The following is a 21186-nucleotide window of genomic DNA, read 5'->3' as shown; positions in this document are numbered from 1 at the left end:
ATCAGTAACATGTTAAAAAGTATTCACCAACAAAGGGTCCTGGGGGCGTATGGATTTGAGAAAATCCATGTTAAAGTTGAACAAGATTCCTCTCAATCTTTTATGTAGCTGGTATGCAGTTTGAAACTCCAAGAGAAGGACAGGGTTTGTACCATTTCCCAAATTTCTCTGAGCAAAGAAGCCTTTTCTTTGTTAAGGAGCGTTCTGCGGGGCTAAAGTTCATGGAACACATCTGGGCAGTGTTCAGGGAGCGTAATTTGAGAGCCCATCTACAAAGGCAGCACGGGGTCACGGAAGCAGGTGGTAGGGTAAAGAGAGCAGAGGATCTAGGAATATCAACACTACCGTCTTAAAAGAAAATTGATAATACCAAAGTCACAGGGTTGTGATGAGAACTAAACAGCTTACCATATACGGCAGAGCACCCTAAAACACGGTCACTGTGATGAGGATGACTCGTCTGCCTCACCATCCATATCAAGATGGTAATTTTCAGGCACTGGGGTTGGCATTGGGGTTGATCACTTGACTGGGGCAAAGTCTATGAACCCTTATCCTGTACCACATATTATAATGAAGTTTAGTAGCTGAATTACCTGGACTTAGCGCCATAACCTTGGGGCTAACTTTTTGGCATTATATTCTAACCAGCAGCGTAACCGAACACAAACCAGTACTGGTAACTGCACTGGGATCTTACAAAATAGCTCCTGTGGGGATGCTCACACAGATAGGCTAGTACTGTGGCTGATAAACTGCGGGGCGGGGGGCTGAAGAATCAGCCAGGAGGATGTACAAACACAAGACGAACATCAGCAGAGAAATGTACACTGAAAACTAAGGGCTGGCTGGGAAAATCTTGTTTTCTTAAACGTGTATCAGCAGCAAGCTGACAGACCTTCTTCCTAAGGCATCTTATTATGCTTTGCCTTGACGTGATGGGCAGTGTCATAGACAGATCGCTGGATTGGGTTCAAGATACCTGCCTAACTCAGATACGGTCTAGCTGTGCTACCATATTGGACATGTTCATTAACTTTCTGAGCCTTGGTTTTCCCCTTTAAAAAATGACCCAGCCATCCTTTTCCTACCTTAATAAAGGCATTGTACAGATAAAGTGAAAGAGCATACAAAACAGCTTTGCATACATTTATAATTAATAACCATGACAACATTTGGTATGGAATTGGTACCTAATAAACATTGGATTCGACAGATGGATGGGTGGGTTGGACAGATGACTGGGTGAATGGATGCAGAGATGGGTAAAATGGATGGACAGTTGGACAGATTGGTGGGTTGAAAGAATGGAGTGATGGATTTGTTGGATGGGTGGATGGCTAGATAAACAGATGGATGATGGGTTGATGGATAGACTAGTGGATGATTTAGTTTTAGAGCCACCTGACAGCATGTTTGCAGTATCTTCTATCCATTAATTTTTCTCTTCTCCTCTTCCAGTCTGTTCCCAGTTCTCTAAAGGAGTCTATGCCATCTTTGGGTTTTATGAACGGAGGACTGTCAACATGCTGACCTCCTTCTGCGGGGCCCTCCACGTCTGCTTCATTACACCGAGCTTTCCTGTTGACACATCCAACCAGTTTGTCCTTCAGCTGCGTCCCGAGCTGCAGGATGCCCTCATCAGTATCATCGACCATTACAAGTGGCAAAAGTTTGTCTACATTTATGATGCTGACCGGGGTAAGCCAGAGAAGGGGGACTGTGGAGGGATGAAGAGAAAATTATCAGCAGGAAGAATAATGGTGCCTCTCTGCCTTCTTGAAAGGCAGGGATCAAGGAGGAACGATCCAGAAATGTTTTATGTCTGTGAACTGAATTTTTGGTAACTAATCTATAACTCACATGTGGAAACACATCCTTTGAGAGAATAACTGTCTTAACACCCCATGTCACTCTACAGCTTACCAAGTTTCCATGGCTCCTGAGCCCAGACTCAAAGTCCAAGGACGTCAGTTGAATGGCTCATGGCTCACGGCTCATGACATGGCTTTTAGGAGCATAGATTCTGGAGTCAGGCAGACCTGCATCTGAATTCTATGTTCCCTGCTCTCCAGCTGTTTGACTTTGGGCAAGCTCTCTCTGCCTCAGTTCGACCACTTCTGTAATGGGGATAAAATTCTCTATTCCTTCGTTTTTTCATCTCTGTAATAAAGATAAAACCAGTCTCTACATCATACAGTTGTGAGGACTGAATGAGACAATGACTAGAAAGGGCCTGTACAGTGCCTACAACATAATCAATGTGCAGGGTCTTCTATATATGTAAACTGCTGTCATCATCATAACCAGCATCAACATCAACCTTCCCAGGCCTTTCTAATTCTGCCTCTACCTGAATTTTGAATTTTCCACTCCATTTTCTAAATGTTTCCAATACTTTTTTCTTCTCTGCATCTTGACTCAAACAATTCCAGTTTCTGGGATGCACTTCCCTTCTCAAATCTACATATGCAAATTCTTCCTTTCTTTTGCAACCTATTGGAACACCACTTTCTCTATTTCCTGACCTTCTAAATGGAAACTCTCTTCTTTTTTCTACCTCCTGTGTTGCTTCTGTTGTACTGTCCTACCTTCCCCTGGTATACTAAACAGTCCTGTAAGAACTCAGTCATTATTGTTGTAAATAAATAAATGGATCATACAAGGTCTGGAAAGTGAGGCACAGGAATTTTGCCCTGAGCAAAAAGGAGGTTTTATAGAAGTTTGCCTTTAGGGAGGCTTACAAGACTTTTGAATAGGAGAGTGCTTTGTGAAATGGTTTTTCAGGAAGAGTTAGGCAGGGTTATTCAATGAGAATTAGCTGGCAAGAGAGGCCAGAAGCACTCTATTTTCTTCAATTTTCCCTTCTCTCTATTTTAATGATTTCCCTTCTCAGACAAGCAGCCAGTATGAGGATGACCTGCAGAAGGGCTATTTCAGGTCAGTTTTGTGGCATAATGAGGCTTGAGGTCTGGAAGTGGCATAGACAGAAAAATGTAACTTTCATTATAGAGGATCATCTCTGGGGTCAGTCAGCAAAGCGCCCATACTCAAAGGGGCTCCGCCTACCTCACAACTCTGAACTCAGAGTTCTGCCATTTGCTAGCTGTGCGGCCTTGGGCCAATGACTACATCTCTCTGAACCTCCATTTCCACACTTGTGAAACATGGATAATAACGGTACCTACCTCAGAGAATTAAGTGAATTGAAGACAGGAAAGCTAACAGGGCAATGCCAGACACATAGTAAACTTTCAGTGAACGTGAGACTTAAGCACACCAACCTTATACTTTAAAAAACAAAAAGGAAGAAACAACAGAATCAATCTACAGATGATTCTTTATGCCAGGCACCATAGTGGTCACTATGGGAGGGATTAGCAATGTTATTGGAAGACAGAAATGATATATGTGCAAAAGATTGATTAATAATGCAGGAGTGAAATATGAAATAACCATCTGTTGCAGGCAGAATACTGACCTTCCCCTCTCCGCCAAAGACATCTGTGTTCTAATTCCTGGAACCTGTGAATATGTTATGTTAAATGGCAAGAGGGATTAAGGTTACAGATGGAATTCACGTTGCTAATCGACTGACCTTAAAACAGAGAGATGGGCTTCTCTGGTGGCGCAGTGGTTAAGAATCTGCCTGCCGATGCAGGGGACACGGGGTCGAGCCCTGGTCCAGGAAGATCCCACATGCCGCGGAGCAACTAAGCCCCTGCACCACAACTACTGAGCCTGTGCTCTAGAGCCCATAAGCCACAACTACTGAAGCCCATGCACCTAGAGCCTGTGCTCCGCAACAAGAGAAGCCACGACAATGAGAAACCGGCACATCACAACGAAGAGTAGCCCCCGCTCGCCGCAACTAGAGAAAGCCCGCGCACAGGAATGAAGACCCAACACAGCCAAAAATAAAAACAAATAAATTAATTAATTAAAAAAAAAACAGAGAGATTATCCTGGATTATTTGGGTGAGCTCAGTGTAATCACAAGGGTCCTTAAGTGTGCAAGTTGAAGGCAGAAGAGTCAGGGTCAGAGTATAATGTGAGAGACTCAACCAGTCACTGCTGGTTTTGAAGCTGGAAGGGGCTATATACCAAGGAGAGCGGGCATCCACCAGAATCAGAAAAGGCAAGAGGGCTTCCCTGGTGGTGCAGTGGTTGAGAGTCCGCCTGCTGATGCAGGGGACACGGGTTCGTGCCCCGGTCCGGGAGGATCCCACATGTCGCGGAGCGGCTGGGCCCGTGAGCCATGGCCGCTGAGCCTGCGCTCCGCAACGGGAGAGGCCACAACAGTGAGAGGCCCGTGTACCGCAAAAAAAAAAAAAAAACGAAAAGGCAAGAACAATTTCTCCGCTCGAACCTCCGGAAAATAACACAGCCCTGCCAATAACCTGAATTTAGCTCAAGGAGATTCATTCCACACATCCGACCTCTGGCAGTATAAGATGATAAATGTTTGAAGCCACTATGTTTACAATAATTTGTTACAGCCGCAGTAGGAAACTAATACACCATCTATGTCCCAAAGATGAAACAAAGCAGTATTGAGTAATGGATTCCTCTATCATTTAGCTATAAATCAGAAGAGAGTAGCTTAATTCAGTACACATTGATTGAATACCTACTGTGTGACAGGCAGAGTACTAGGTACTGAGGTATATTGAACATTCGTAAACGTGGTTGACAATTATTAGGTGCTGTTTAGATATCACGTTAGCACATTTAATCAGCAGTTGCTAAACACCTAACAGTAATCAATGTTTATAAAACCCTTGCCATGCTGGAGACATTCTCATTCAATCCTCATGACAGTGCGAGGTGGACATTAGTAACATCACCCTTTTACTACTGAAGACACTAAATTGTAGCCAGGTGAATTAGTCCGTACAAGATCATTTAACTAGTATATTTGTAGCATCAGGATTTGAGCCTCAGATTCGATGTTTAATCACTGACTCTATTGCGTGCTATATTCTGCAAACAGAAACACAAAACAGACGCAGAACCTGACCTCGGTGAGCTCAGACTTGCGAAGAGCAAGCTGGAGCTGAGTTTAGTGGAGGAGCGGGGTTGGCGGAAGTGGGGTGATGCTGTGGATCCTGACTGCCACCTCTCTGTCCTACTCACCCGACCTCCAGGTCTGTCCGTCCTGCAGAAAGTCCTAGACACAGCGGCCGAGAAGAACTGGCAGGTGACAGCCGTCAACATTTTGACAACCACAGAGGAGGGATACCGGATGCTCTTCCAGGACCTGGAGAAGAAAAAGGAGAGGCTGGTGGTGGTGGACTGTGAATCCGAGCGCCTCAGTGCTATCCTGGGCCAGGTAGTGAGTGCAGCTAAGTGCCCTCTGGGTGGGCGTGGGAGACAGCTCATGAGCGAGCGGGGTGACCATTTGCCTTTGGTGTTACAAAGAGAGTTCTTGACTAGATGAAACCAGAGGCCTGCCTTCTCACATTCCGTAATTCATACAGTTTAATTCTGCCATGTTACGAAATAGCGCAAACAGTGGGAGCCTTCACGCAGGACTTCAAATGGTTCTCGGATCAGTTAACCAAAAACTTACCTCCAGTGCTTCCTTTTCTTGTTAAAAAGCAAAACACATTGCATTTTAGAGTTTGTAAACTGCTATCACAACCTGTAGAGCCAGATTCCTGGCTTAGCTCTGAGTTCTGTTACCCACTGGTCTAGCATTTGGTTTCTCATCCATTTGGCCCACTGACCAGTTTTGAGTCCAAGGAGGCACCAGGCATCTCCCTTTCCTGGAACACATCCATGTGTCTGAGCAGTTAATTGATTGTCCGTTCCAAGAAAGGGCACTGTAATCTCAGTAGTCTTTAGCCAGACATCTCTAAGCCACGGTTCCTCCAGTTCTCAGAAGTAAAGCATGTGTCATTGGATAGGTCACTTGTCTTTTTAAATTACATTTGTGTATTCAGATGCGCTAGCAAGGAAGTAGATTTTGCAATCGTTTTTGAACAGTGCTATACAAGTAAAGATGGCAGTTTTAAGTACTTGACAACATGACAGAGCTTGTTAATGGCCCTCAAGACCCCTGGGGCTCCCACAGGGAATCTCAGCACCAGCTCAGCAATTGCTCAGAGGCCTCGGGAACTGAATAGGAGAGATTTTGAAAGTCAGGGGTTCTTTGAGGCGTTAACTCTGTGTTCTACTTTACAAAGTGCGGATATGGCTTCCCTCTCAGAGAGAGAAACCAGCAAAAATTGTTTCCATTGAGATGGGAGTTTTTTGAGCTGGAGTCATGGGACTGGAATTCTAGTTAAGTAAAGCAGAATAGAGTACTGGTTCAAAGTAGAGACCCTGGAGCTAGACTGCCTGGGATTCACATCCCCAGCTCTAATATTTGCTAGCTCTGTGAGCTTGGGCCAGGTTTTTCATTTCTACATCTCAGGTTCCTGATCCGTAAAATGGGCATAATAATAATAATGATGATAATAACTACCTTTAGAGAGCTCTTGTGAGGGTTAGAAGAATCCATGTATACATGTAAAGCACTTAGAATAGAGCCTGCCCCACAGAAAGTGATATATGTAAGGATTCACCCATTTTGGCTATTCATAGTGCCAACTGGTACCGGTTTTCCTTTGTTTTGCTTTGTTTTCTTAGTTAAACTTTTAATTTTGAGATACAAATTCATATGCGTGTGTAAGATATAATACAGAGGGATCCCATGTACCACATATCCAGTTATCCCAATGGCAACATCTTAGAAAACTATAGCAACTATAGTGAAATATCACAACCAGGAAATTGACATTGACATTGATACCTTCGAGGTACAGAACGTTTCCATCACCATAAAGATCATCTGTGTTGCCCTTTTGTCCTCACCTGGCTTCCCTCTCTCCCTCTCTTTTTCCCTTTCCTCAGGCACTCTCTAACCTGTTCTCCATTTCTGCAATTTTCTTATTTTAAGAGTGTGATATAAATGGGATTACATAGTATGTAATGTTTGGGGTATGGCTTTTTTCATTTGGCATAATTCCCCGGAGATTCAGTCAAGTTGTTGTGGGTATGATACTGCTTTCTTGAGTCACTCCCTCTTTGCAAAAGTGTACTCATCTGTAAAACAGGAATGAAGGCCCCTGTTCTACAAAGCTGATAAAAAGATTAGATGAGACAGGAGGTAGAGAAAGTGTTGAATGATAAGTTGGTATTCTTAAAGACTGATGACTCCTGCTGTATTATTCCATAGTGAAGATAAAGCTGTTGGTACTATTTTCTGAGTGCTTACCATATACCAGACACTATGCCAAGCTCTTTCCATGTATAATTCCACTTCATCCTCACATCATCTCTATAAAAACAGCTTCTATTAGACCCCCTATTCTATAAATGAAGAAACAAGACATTACACTTGCCTGGGATTTCACATAGAAGGAAAGCAGGAAGTCAAATCTATCTTGGTCGGGCTACAGGGCCTCAACCTTTTAAAAATGCAACTTTCAGCACATGTGCTGTCTATAGCTACTCCCTCTGTCAAAGGACAAACTTGTGTTTGGGAAGGAAGGAACTTGTTTGCATGAATATTTTAGATTGCAGTGTATTAACTTTTTTAATCGTTGGATTCTTCTGTTCTGAAAAGTAAGACCAAATGCTGAAAGGATCTTACAAATCACCTGATTTACCATTTGCATTCATACTTTACAGATGGGATGACTGACGGTCATATTGGTTGAATGATTTGTCTTGAGTTCAGACAACTAGTTAGTGACAATGACCGTGAGTCTAAAAGTTACATCTTCTGATTTGCATTCTGACATCTTAGCATCATCCTAGACTATCTCACACTCAGTAATTGGGATCTTTTCAGTCTAACACAAATGTTCTGCCTAACCTGAGGAGGAGGACAATGATTCCGAATTCCAAATAGGGAATTAACTGCCTGTCTCAGGCTCTAGTGCCCCGACTGGAATATAAGCTCTATTAGGATTTCTGTTTTGTTTTCTTCCCCGCTGCATCCACAGTGCCTTGAAGAGTGCTTGGCACCTAGTAAGTATTCAGTAAATATTTTTTGAATGAATGAGAAGAATAAGGAATCAATGAATGCTCTAAGATCCCAAATGTGAGATGGGTCTAGATATCTACAGGTAGCCTTTGACTGGAAAAGAGCCTTTAAGGTGGAGGTAAGAGCATGTAGGGAGGCCCAGAGGGCATGTAGGGGCCAAGGTTCACAGAGGGGCTTAAGAGGCCAAGTGGAGGATGTCAATTGTTTACTGGAAGGCAATGAAAAGGAGATGAACCCATGATTGTGACCATCTTTGGAAACCACCCCAAAGAGTCTGGGGTTTATTCTGTAAACAGTGGAGGGCCAGTGAAGGTTTGTGAGCAGGGAACAGGGTGATTAGAATATAATGCTTTATCAATATATGAGGCACTTAATTATGTAATACAGTCATTAAGTTCAGAATGAGTTAGAGCTGGATGAGGGACACCAGGACCAGGCCATCCATCACCTTACCCTGTTGTATTGTCTTCAACGTGCTTTTCACCTGCTGAAATCTTGTTCATTTATCTGTTTATATATTTACCATCTGGCTCCCTGCTAAAGTGTCAACTCAGCTCAATGTGGGCCTGGGGAGCTTGCCTCATTTGTTCATAGCTTGTCCCTAGCACATAGCGTAGAGCTTGGCATGTGGCCCATGTTCAATAAATATTTGTTGAGTGAATTAATTAATCAGAGAAGGCTTTACAGAGTAGTTGGGATTAGAGATCAGCCATAAAGGTTATGAATAATTAGAGGGAATGGGAAAGGGCATTCCAGACACAAAGATTGTGAATTAAGGCAATCCAGTGGAAATGAGCTTTGAAGAGATGGGGTGAGTGAGGCAGGGGACTTCAGGTGTACATTACCTTTATAACAACTTTCTCAGTTTGTAACCCTGTGCACCTGTATCTCTTCATCTGTTTAAGTATGGGTCTCCTCCCAGTAAACTGTGACCTCCAGGACAGCAAGCACCACGCTCCTTTCACTTTCCACTATATCTCCAGTACAGTGCTTGATAGATAGTAAGCACTGAATGTCTGTGAAAGGGAAGCTAGGCCATCAGGTAGGTAGGTGAGTAGATGGGTTGGACGGTTTGTGTTAGGTCAAACCATATGAAATTACTGATTTTTATTGGTCAAAAGTCATTAATTATCGGTTGTTTCCTGTTTCAACCTGTAATTTCATCCTGCAGGGACTATTCTTATCCATTGCCTGGATGCACTGGGTTTCAAACTATCTTTTATTTGCTATTTTGTGCTTTTTAGAAGCTAAATAGGTTCCTCATAAAGGTATCTCATTGTTGAAAGAGCAAAAAACCATTTGACAAGAAAATGAAAAAGTAATGAAGAATTATTAATAAAACTATCATCCCCAAAGTCTTGGCACTCCATAGTCTGGAATTTCACATGCTAACCACTGTTTCAGAGCATTCATTGTGTGTGCTTGCATTTAATTATTCCCTACATAAAAAAAATGTGAGCCGCTATGCACATACATCCAGTTAAGGAGATGTCTGAATGTGGGTGTTAATAACCTTGAAATTTTATTCAGTTAGAGAAGCCGCCCAAGGGCTTCTCATGTGTTTTATGCGTCCTTGCAACAGTGCTGGGAGAGAGGCACTGAGCAGGGTGTACTAACCTCAATTTGATGATTAAAAAATAATAATAATAAAGAAATAGATCAAGTTAACTTGCAGGCTCAGCTAGGACTAAACCAAGGACTGCGGTCTTAGCTGTTCCTTGCTGGGTGGAATGTCTGGATGCCCAAGCAAACCACTGGGTAGTTCTTTCTACAAATATTTTCTTGCCAGCAATTAGGGTTGGTCTGCACATTGAAGATGGACGGGTGTCTGGGGACCCTGGCTCTGAATCAGGCATCATATGGAAAGGCTCACAATAGCCAGGTCCCTGTCCTGACACTGCTACCATACTGCTGTGGGAGCTGGCACATCACTTCGTCTCTCTGGGCCTGGACTTCCCATCTGTACAGTGAGGGGCCGGACCAGATGATCCTGACGTTCTCTTCCAGCTTCTGGGTTGAATGGCTCATTGATGTCTGAGTATCCAACGGGTTTAGGGAAGAAGGCACAAAATTCAGGGAAGGAAGGAACTGTATCTGAATATGGTCCATTCAAGGATTTGAAGTTCAAGAACTGGGGTGGAATCATCCACCTACCCATTTGACTATCCTTCCACCCGTCCACCCATCTGTCCACCCAAGCAGCAGATGTTGTTATAACAGTGACAAGGAATTCAATACAACATAAGATTCCCACTATGTATGGGAAGGCTTTATGGAAGAAGGAAAGAAGTGAGCATTCTAGCCTGGACCTTGGGGTTATGATACCACCACTCTACCCCTGGAATCAGGCAAAACTGATGTCAGGTCTTACATCTGCACTTAATAGCTGGGTAACTTCAGGGAGTTTATTTGACTTCTCTAAGTCTCAATTCCTCATCTGTAAAACAAGGATATCAGCAACGCCACCACCATTGGATGGTTGTGATATTGTAGTTTGGGTACTTAGGATAGAACAGGGCACATTTTCAGTACTCAGTGTTAATTGCTGGTCATTGTTGGTGTAGCTTTAAATTGTCAGTATGATTAATGCATCCCCTCTCGTTGTGTTTTGTAGATTGTAAAGCTGGAGAAGAACGGCATTGGCTACCACTATATCCTTGCAAATCTGGTGAGTAGAGGACACTGCAGGCTCTCAAATGGTGGGTCTTTCTGTGTTTGGTGCCCGGCTTGCTTCTGTGGTCCCTGGCTGGAGGGAACGGCGTGGGTGGGAGGGGCACTTCCAAGCTTTGCCTTTTCCCCTTCACATCCCTGCTTGTCAAACCACAGCACACTCAAGGTGAACCTCTAAGCTTCCTTGGAAGAGACCCTGCTGGTGGGCAGGCCTTCCTCAGTCATCACAATTCCAGCTTTAATTGGCTCTGCCACCTGGCGATAAGAACAAAATCACCACATCTTTGAATGATACAAAATGTTTTGACCCCACTGGTTTTGACCCTCTATTTTGACACCAGTGATAGTTTTACTGTTTATAAATATAAATGTTTAAATCATAATGATGCTAGTGCTGACAGATCTTTAACCAGAAACAGTTTTACAGCATAAACAATATTATGTCAACTTAGTTTTTATTCCCTTTTTTATGTGGCATAGACAAGCTGTCTTTTAAAAAACATTTTATTTTCATTTTAATGTGCTGTAGTTATTTTTATTGGGTGTAATGATTTTCCATGGTATGAAGACTTGACTCATAAAATAATTTTTTGTACATGTTAAATTTTACCTAGCAACATGCACAACTATGAGTTTTCTTTTGTGGCCACCGTTTTTGACAAGTCTGTTTTTCCTGCGTCATGTTTTGCTCCTCTTACCTTTTTAATCATGAAGTTTGATATTTCCAGTAGTTTTTTCCCAAAGCCAAATGTAATTTTATTTTGCTTGTCTTATTTTCTAAAGAGCTAATTACATGCCATCCAGCTCATCCACTTAAAGTATGCAATTCAATGGTTTTATATATATTCACAGAATTGTGAAACCATCACCACAATCTCATTTTTAAACTTTTTCATCACCCCCCCAAAAGAAACCCATACCCATTAGCAGTGATTCCCCATCGCCCCACAAATTCCTCCAGCCTTAGGCAACCAGCAAAACCTACTTTATATCCTTATGGATTTGCGTACTCTGGATGTTACATATAAGTGGAATCATAGAATATGCGGTCCTTTGTGACTGGCTTCTTTCATTTAGCGTAATGTTTTCAAGGTTCATCCATGTTGTAGCACGAATCAGTACTGCACTCCTTTTTATTGCCAAATAACATTCCATTATATGGATGTATCCCATTTTGTTTATCCATTCATCAGTTGATGGACACTTGGGTTGTTCTCACTTTTGGACTACCATGAATAATGCTACTACAAGTTTTGTTACATTTGTTACAAGTTTTTCTCTTGAGCATAAACCTAGGAGTGAAATCACTAGGATACATGGCAACTCTATGTTTAATATTTTGAGAAACTTGAAACAGTCAAAACTGTAGTCAAAACAGTCAAAACTGTTTTCCAAAGTGGTTACATCTCCCAGCAAATTTTTTTTTGAATTTTATTTATTTTCCAGCAAATTTTAATAAATAACAAATTTTGCCATGTGCCAGTGTGAGCAATTGTCAGATTTCCTTAACGATGGCTTTTTCTACAAAGTTAGCTTATTATCCTGGCCTGTCTTTATGATTTGGTGTTTCCTTTAAGATGTGATTTTTACCTTTTGTCTATAACAAATGATATCACTCAGTTTTAGCGATGTTATTTTGTGTTGATTATTCCTGTGAGTAATAGTAATTATTAACTGAACCAGAGACGGATATTTTCTACTTGCTTTTGGAACAAAGATCATTAATAGAGCAAAGGCACAGGGGCTGGGTATATGTAAAGGTCGAAATGGCAGGATCTAAAACACCTTGCCTAATTCTTAAGCTCTGTCTCTCTTTCTGGGTGGATCTCCAGCCTCAGATCCCTGGCTTAACCTTCTTTCCCCTTCAAAACTTCCTTGCCTTGGCTGTCCTAATACTTCAGGGTCAGAACTGGAAATAAGAAGGACTTCTTGTGATAGGTTAATTTAGACCCAGCTGTTAATAGATATATATGCTACCTTTCTCAGAGATATTTGCATTTTAAATGGTAGATGGCCGTCCAAAGATTTTTGGTGAACCAAGAGTTTCACCCTCAAAAACCATTTGGAAGGGACTTCCCTTGGAGGTCCCGTGGTTAAGAATTCGCCTTCCAATGCAGGGGGTGCGTGTTTGATCCCTGGTTGGAAAGCTAAGATCCCACATGCCTCACAGCCAAAAAAACAAAACATAAAACAGAAGCAGTATTGTAACAAATTCAATAAAGACTTTAAAAATAGTCCACGTCAAAAAAATCTTAAAAAACAAAAAGAACATTTGCAAGGATGAAATTTTTGACTTCATAAGGAAGAAAACTCTTGACACCCCTTGAATCCCAGATCCTTAGTCCTAGAAGGGACTTTGGAAGTCAGCTGTATCTAAGTCTCATTTGCTTATAGGAAAACATTTGCTTGTAGTCAAACCAGCAAGATGGTGTGACTTGGCCAGGGTCACACAGCAAGTCAGTGATAGAGCGAGGCCTGGCACCAGGGTTAGTGGGCAGCACCCAATGCCTTTTCCACTTCATCAGGACATCGCTCAGCACAGACCACGTGGGCACCCTGCTGCTTGAGAATACACAGAGCAAGGTTGGGGGCATGCATAATCACCTCTCCAGGGTAAGATAGAAATTACACATCAGTGGCCTCAAAGCCACCGAATGACCTCAGGTAATTACATCGCCAGGCTCCATCTGTTGCCAAGTGACCCCTCGGTCACAACATCACCAAGTCAGCCCTTTGGGTGTCTGTTTCCTTCTGATCTGCATTCTTTTTTTTTTCCCCTGACCTAATGAGCTCTCAAATCCTTACAACGGCCAACTAATAGGATGCAAATTGCATATAGCATCCAAATACAAAAGACTTGCATGTTCCAATAGATTAGTTGATAATTAGGCTTCAAATTACTAATTAATTCAGTCTGAAACATAGTCGAGTATGTGCTGTGTGTCTTTCTTCCCCCTTCAGAGGAATAGAGCAATTGATAAGATGACAATTTTTAGAAATTCCGCCACATAATTAGCCTGCTGCTGCATGGAACTGACCCCCTCCTTCAGAGTGTTTGTGATTAGGGTGTAATAAGAGTTAGAAACTAAGGAAGGAAGCTTTTGAAAGGTTTAACAAAAAGAGGGAGCTACGTTTTATTTTGCCGTTCTTTCTGTCCCTGTCAGAATGCAGGAGCTTCCAAGAAGCCAACAGCATTCTTGTAACAGAGCACTTTGGAGGGATGTTTTTCTGGCTTTGGAGGGCCGCTAGAAGAGAGGATGCAAGGAGACTGTGGGTCAGAGAGGAGAGCTTTATAACAGGGAGTCATAAAAAAAAAGAACAGAAAAGAAAAGCCATGCGTTTTGTCCAGATACCATCCTCAGCTAGTATCTTTGTGATCTTGGGCAATTTTCCAGCCCTCAGTTTCCACATCAGGAATAATAGTTCCTATTCTATATGCTCATGGAGTCACTGGGGAAACCAAACATGTTGCTGAATGCCACCATGCCTTGAAAAAGTTAACGTGTTCTGCATAGGTGAAGAATCCTAACTTCGTACACTAAATCTACCCATCTGTACATATTCACATGTTGTGTCCGTATGTATACATGCATATATATGCCTGTGCATATATATGCTGATATATGTATTCATATTTTATATATGATAGGATAGATGTATATTTATATTTCCATAGCATTGGTATGTCCATAAAGTGAAACTGAGCCTTGCAGAAAATGGTGAACTCTACCATTATTTCTTAAAGAAGCCCCTGGGCCCTGGAGCCCCCTGATGAACCAAGCTCTCTTGTCTGGCTGTCAGTCCTCCTCCACGCCCAGCACTGACTCGGTTTTCACTCCCTGCTCTGAGACTGTGATCACAGCAGACAGCTACCAGCCAGAGCTCTCCAGAGTTATAGCTCTTTATCTCTGTGATGCATCAGCCGCAAATCTTAGAACAAATTGGTGTTTCTCAAAAGGAAGATATGTGGACCTCTGCAATGCGTCTGCACAGTTTAGGAAACACTGAGCCAATGGTTAAATTCTTCAGTCCACTGAGACTGCAAACATGAGTACTTACAGCATGGGACAAATGATCAGATTGCTTATATTGATGATCTGACTTTCACTGAAATAAAAAAGCACAACATTTAAAAATTCTTGTAGAGAACTAGCAGACCTCTGAGAATTTATAAAGGGTCCAGCAGACCCCAGTTTGAGAAACACTGAAGGACTGAAGATATTGGTTGTCTTTCTGTGTGGACCATATGGTGCCTCCTGGGGCACCAGTAACAATAACGGCAACTCCTTTCATTTTTACACCAAGTTATAGCTCATGTGATGTTTTGACATGAATCACACCACTGGGTTTTGAACCTTGCAGTACTCCTATGACATAAGCAAGGGAGAATTCCTCATCCCCACTTTATAGAAATGAGAACTGAGAATCCGAGATGTTACATGACTGATCTGCAGAGGGGGAAGGCAAGCACTCCTCAGTGGAGTCTGGCTCTCAGGAATCTGGCAAAAGCCAAGTGATGTGATCATAAGAATAGGATGACCAGGCTAACCTGAGCCACTGAACCAGAATTTCTTAAACCCCTAATAAGTAACTACAACAACAATAACAATGGTGATTACTATTATTCATTGAATGACTGCTACATTCCACATACTATGATATATACTTAAACAGTTACCTATTAAATCCTCATAATTGTCCTGGAGGTTGATAATATTATCCCCATTTTTCAGATGAAGAAACTAAGGTTCAGAAAGATTAGTGAGTTTTCCAGTGACAAAGTTTATAAAGTCATGGAGCTGGGCTTCCCCTCCAGGACTAGAGAACTCCAAAATCCATGTTCTTATACTGTGCCACGTGACTGCTGAGCATGGGGGAGGTGGAGACGGGTGCAAGGGGGACACAGGCTCTCAATAAGAGGACTCCAGTTTAAATCTTGCCTACAGTTGCAGCAATAAACCTGGAGTTCAAACTCAGGCTCTCAAACTCCCACTGGGTATCTTTTCCACTGTACACTGATAGAATTTCATTATAATTATACAGTTGGCTCTCCATGTTTGTGGGTTCCATGTCCGTGGATTCAACTGACTGCAGGTCAAAAATATTAGAAAAAAAATCCAGAGAGTTCTAAAATGCAAAACTTGAATTTGCCACACAGCGGCAACTATTTACATAGCATTTATATTGTATTTCTAGCTATTGACACAGCATTTATATTTTATCAGGTATTATAAGTAATCTAGAGATGACCTACAGTATACAGGAGGATGAGAGTACGTTATATGCAAATACCATTATGCCATTTTATATAAGGGACTTGAGAATCCACAGATTTTGGTATCTGCGGGGGTTCCTTAACCAATCCCCCATGGATACCAAGGGACAACTGTGATTTCTAGTGCACAAAGTAGCTGAGGGAAACACACGGAGGACGGGTCATCCCAGGTCTTACTGGGGGATTTGGGGACCGGGGTGGTCAGCCATTTCCGTCATGTGGAGGCAGATGACCTCCTGTGAAATGTTAGAGTTGGCAGTTCTGGTCCATGTGGCGGCTCACCCAAGCCCCCAGCTCCATGCTGCTACCTCTTTGCTATATCAGTCTTGAGAAGAAACTGCTCTTTCATCTCCTTGCTCCCCTGTGGTGAGAAAGCTGTCTCTGCCTTCTGTAAGGCCAAGCTCGGCCGCTTTCTTCTGCACATGCCATCTCAATACCACCCACGGTCACGTTTGGCTCCTGTATGGTTCCTCTAGTTAGGGAGCTGGAGCAGTAGTTGGGAAGGGTGGCTCTAGGTCAGACAGACCTGAGTTTGAATTCTGGTTTTATATTTATTAGCTGTGTGATATTAGTAAAGTGACCTACCTTCTCTAAGTTTTCATCACCTCATCTGTAAAAACAAGGAATGTGGTATCATCTACCTCCTCATGGGCTACCATGTGAATTAAATGAAATAATACTTTATAAGTGCTCATAGTAATATCTGGCCCAAAATAAGCACTCAGTAAACGTTAACAATGTCCACCATCATAATCATTGTCATCAGCATCATCATCATCATTAGTAGTAGCGGGGAAAGAAAACACTAAATATCTGGGGACAAGATACTATCCTTGAGGTCCCTCAACCCCCTGCCAAACTCAATCTCATCCACAACTGAAACCCAATTATGTAACACCTTCCTCCCTGTTTGTCTGTAAGCTCCTGGAAGAAGGAATATGTCTGCCTTTCTCACTGATGAATTCCCAGTTCACCAGGCAAAGTGACTTGCATGTAACGGTGTTCTTTAAAAAGTCACTGAATGAATGAATGAGTGAGTGAAATGACTTCTCAGGAAATAAACAATGTTGGTACCCACTTATTACATACACTTAAAGGCAAAGTCCCTGTGTCTATGCTAAAAGAAGCAGAGATCAGGGCTCGTGGGACTATGAATACAGCTAAGAATATGCAAATGAGTAGGTAGAGATGGGCCTCAGAGGGCATCTAGTCCACTTCCCATAAAAGGCCAGAATCTCCTCTACAACATCCCCAACAGAAGCCCATCCAGCTGGTTCCTGCTTGAATAATACCCAGTGATAAGGAATAGTGTATTAGGAACCACCTACCCTGCTTGTTCTTGGTGTTTGCTCCTTCAGCCTGGACGACCCCCTGTCCCCGCCCCTCCCCATGCCTTCCCACAGGACAGGTTCTGACAGCCAGCCAAATGAACATCAGACATGAACCAAGCATGTCTGTGTGCCTTCCACTGCACTGGGCTCATACCAGAAGCACTAAGAGGCATGCGGTTTTACTCGTGTCCTGGAAGCAACTTGGCTTTGTCTTCCAGCTCAATTGGAACATGTAAATAAATTTTTAAAAGGATGCCAGAGAAAATTCTTGTGTGAAAGTAATGCAAGCCCCATAAACTTCCACCCCAACTGCCAGAGCCTGGCGGTCAGAGGCTCGAGAGGCCCCTGGAGGCTGCAGGTTTCTGGGAAGGATCATGACGGTGCATCCACGCAGCCAGTAGTCCTATGAAGAGTGTGCCTTTGCGCTGGCTTGAAGAATCCCACAGAACCAGAGTTGAAGGGTCCCCAGGAGCTCGTCTCACCCAACCCCTCCCGCATTTTGTAAAAGAGGCACTTAGGACCCAGAGAAGGGACATAACCTGTTTGAAGTCGCTCGGAAGTTGAACAGGAGAGCTGGGCTGGGATTTGGAGCAATTGTTTGTTCTGTTCTTTGCGGCTTCTTTTACCCCACTGCTGCCTCTCAGTTTCCTCTGTGTGTGTGTGTGTAAGAGAAAGAAACATATAGAAATAGGAGACAGAGAGAGGTTGAGAAGCACTCCCTCCCCACTCCCCCTGCCCCTCTCAGAGTCACCCCTCACTGATGGAGTCCATCCCAGTGTCCTCTTCTCCCTCCCACACAGCATTCCCTCGCTCCCTCGGCTTCACCTCACTCTTGTGTAGCAGTGAGAACACACGGCTTACTTTAGGATCACCAGAGCTTACACTGCAGAGAGCCTCTGGAAGGGAAGAGGAAATGGATGGGTAGAAAATCAAGTCCCAGATCCCAAAGGATGCTCACTTCCTACGTGGTCCAAGCATCCCATCAGGCGAGGGCAAGGCTGAGTATATGTTACTCTTTGCAGTCACATCCCATGCTCTAGAATAATCCATTCTAGAGAACTGAGAGTTTCTGCATCCGTCCAAGAGAGGTGAGATTATATTTTACAAGAGAGGAAAAGGATGTCTAAGCTGCTGAAGAAAGTTTTCCAAGGTCATGTGGCTAAAACTGGAATTTGAACTCAAACCTCTCTAATTCCAAAGATTAGGTTTGTTGACCATTGGGCAACACTGCCCAAATCAAAGAAACCTTGGTGACTCTCAGGCCTGGTATTATAACTGAGAAAGCTCAGAAATAAACTCTTCTTCTTCTGAAACTGCCTGGGTTTGAATTTTCACTCAGTCACCTACTAGCCGTGTGACCTTGGGCAAGTCATCTCACCTCTCTGTACCTCAGTTTCCTCATCTGTAGGTGGGAATATTAATGCATACCTCACAAGATAAAGTGAGTTAATTTATATCAAGTTTTACAACAGTGAGTGCAGCAGAAGCCTGGGGTCTCATCCCAACTCTGCCACTGACTCATTATCCTTTGCAAAAAAAAAATTCTATTTTTTTGAGGGTCTCAATTTGTTCCAGATTTGTTCAAGGGTTTTCAAAAGGACTAAATGATCAAAAGGACCTTTCCAGATGTGCAACTTACGGTTCTGGTTTTCCTGCCTCTCTCTGTGGTCCAGAGGTGCCAAAACAAAATTCTCGAAGCACATTGGCTCCCTTCATTCTAAGGGAGAAGCCACTCCATTCATCTCAAGCACTGGGTGTTTGCATCCTTTGCCCTTGCCAGCCATGCACACCTTGGCTGATTTGGAAAGGCCCTTTCCATGCTCAGTCAGTGGGTTATTTCAGATATACAAGCCAGCAGCTGCAATTGCTCTTCCAGAGCATGGAACCCCCTTGCCACTACCAGCTCAGAAGCAGGAGGGACAGACCCCTTAAGTACCTGTTTTGGCAGGAGATCGGGGTAATATGTAACTAGAAAGGTTCAGTCCTCACTTCCTTACTTGTCCCTTTTTTTAAGACAGAAGAGCAAACAGACTGTAGAGTACTCTAGGTGAGTACTTATTATGTACTAGGCACTGTCCTAAGAATTTGATAACGACTAATGCAGTTAATCCCTATGAGATAGCTGCTATAATGATTCTTATTTTGCAGTAAAGGATGCCAAGGCACAGAAAGGTTGAGTAGCTTGCCTGCAGTCACACAGCTAGGTGGTGGCAGAGCTGAGATTTGAATCCAGGTTGATGTGTACACACATTTCCTCTGATTCACCGCCCTCTGTCACTCTGATTCAGAATCTCCGAGCATGTGTGCTTTCCAATTAGAGAGCTCTTCCCTGCACTCTTCACCCAGCCAAAGCCTCCTCTTCTTTCAGCTTCCTTGCTTCCACTGGGAGCCTTCCCTGAGTTCCAGGTTCAGGTTTGGTTCTACCTACTCTGCTCTATAGTTATGTGGGTAATATGGACCTTTCTTACTAAACCTTAAGTAACTTGAAAACAAGGACCAAACCTATCTTATTCTCTGCTGCATCCCTTTGTCCAGTATGTACTTGGCAATGTTAGATCCTCACAGGTGAATGAGTGAATGAATGAATGAATAGCAAGAATATTCCTTGCCCCATTCCTAGTAGGTTTCAAATTTATCATACGTTTGGACTTTCATTCATTCTTCACCAAGCATTCATTGGGTGCCTACTCTATGGGAGCCTCTGAGAATGTTTAAGCTGGCATTTCATCAAAGGTGGGCTTGCTATAGTCTCTCCCTGAGCCTCACTGGACAGGAAGGTTTGGATCATGTGAAAGGAAGGTATAGCTGGTTTCAAGTCTGCCAGGAACTCCAGCCATAAAAGCCCACCCCACCCCTACCCTCTGGCTCTTGTTCTGAAGTGGCCATGGCCAGGTGTTACCCATGACTGCAGCCAATTAGAACAGTTAAGATGAAGGGAGGTTCTGAAAGACCAACCAACCCCAGGCCAGATACTACTCTTCTTTCTTCATGCATTGACAGCCCAATCTGGGGGCCCCTGACCTTCTGCCACAAAATGCCAGCATTTTATCCTAAACCCACAGACTGAGAGAATTTGGTTTGTGAGATCCCAACTTCCTTTTAAAATAACCTGTCAGCAGTGGACTTGTGTTCGGAGGATAGGTCTGTTTGCGTGTTTGCTGATATCCAAGCGTACAGGTACCTGCCTCCCTGGTTTCAAATGTACTCGGGTAAGAGTTAACACTAGTGGTTTTTTCCCAAATCGAATGGTGTTTTAGCTGCTTTAAGCACAGCTGCAATGTCTTATTGACTTGGCAGGAACCAGATAAGCCTATGTTATGAGGGATTATATAGGGTAAGGACGCATTCAAGTTTCGGTCGGTTAAAGTGGCTAGAATAGGAAAATCTGAAGACCTTATGCAGAGACATGGTTATTTGAGGACACAACAAAGTCCTCACCCCAGGAATATTCCATGAATTCGTGTACATCCATATTCATGCGCACGCACCTGTGTGATCACAGAATTGTAGATCAAAGCTGGAAAAGCCCTTAAGAGAGAAATCGACTGGCTCAGAAGTTTCCAAACTTTTTCGTTTAAAGCTCTAGTTTCAAATGGAATCTTGGGGAGAACCCCAGTATGTAAAACAGATAAAAAGCAGAGCTGCTTTGGTGGAAGAGGGAGGGTGGGAATCCAGAATCTCATCCTTCTGCCCTCCCACTAATTCAACCTGGTAGCCTCTGAAATGCCTACAGCCTGGGACAACAGTTTCAAAGATCATTGATCTAGCCAATGCCTTCATTTTGCAGATCAATAATCTAGTGCCTGGAGAAGGTGAGAACACTACCCTAGGGTAGACAGCTCATGAAGTTCAAAGACAGGACAGAACTTATGCGG

General features: G+C 43.1%; 1 protein-coding gene across 4 annotated transcripts in view; it reads left to right on the top strand.

Annotated features, from left to right (window-relative positions):
• The window catches only part of GRIA1 (glutamate ionotropic receptor AMPA type subunit 1), a gene marked incomplete at both ends in the record, with an annotated part of 309718 nt that overhangs the window by 166852 nt on the left and 121680 nt on the right, over positions 1 to 21186 (top strand). For 3 of the 4 annotated variants that reach the window (XM_082836839.1, XM_082836837.1, XM_082836838.1), the window contains 3 exons: positions 1462 to 1701; positions 5148 to 5332; positions 10650 to 10703. In XM_082836839.1, the coding sequence (XP_082692965.1) occupies positions 1462 to 1701; positions 5148 to 5332; positions 10650 to 10703 (479 nt within the window). The remainder of the gene's footprint in view (positions 1 to 1461; positions 1702 to 5147; positions 5333 to 10649; positions 10704 to 21186) is intronic. The other variant, XM_082836840.1, reaches the window with a different exon arrangement.

The sequence above is a fragment of the Leucopleurus acutus genome, assembly GCF_964270905.1.
Source record: "Leucopleurus acutus genome assembly, chromosome: 3".
In the NCBI taxonomy this organism is placed as follows: domain Eukaryota; kingdom Metazoa; phylum Chordata; class Mammalia; order Artiodactyla; family Delphinidae; genus Leucopleurus; species Leucopleurus acutus.
Note: the sequence above shows the minus strand (reverse complement) of the source record. Positions and strands in the feature narration are given on the sequence as shown.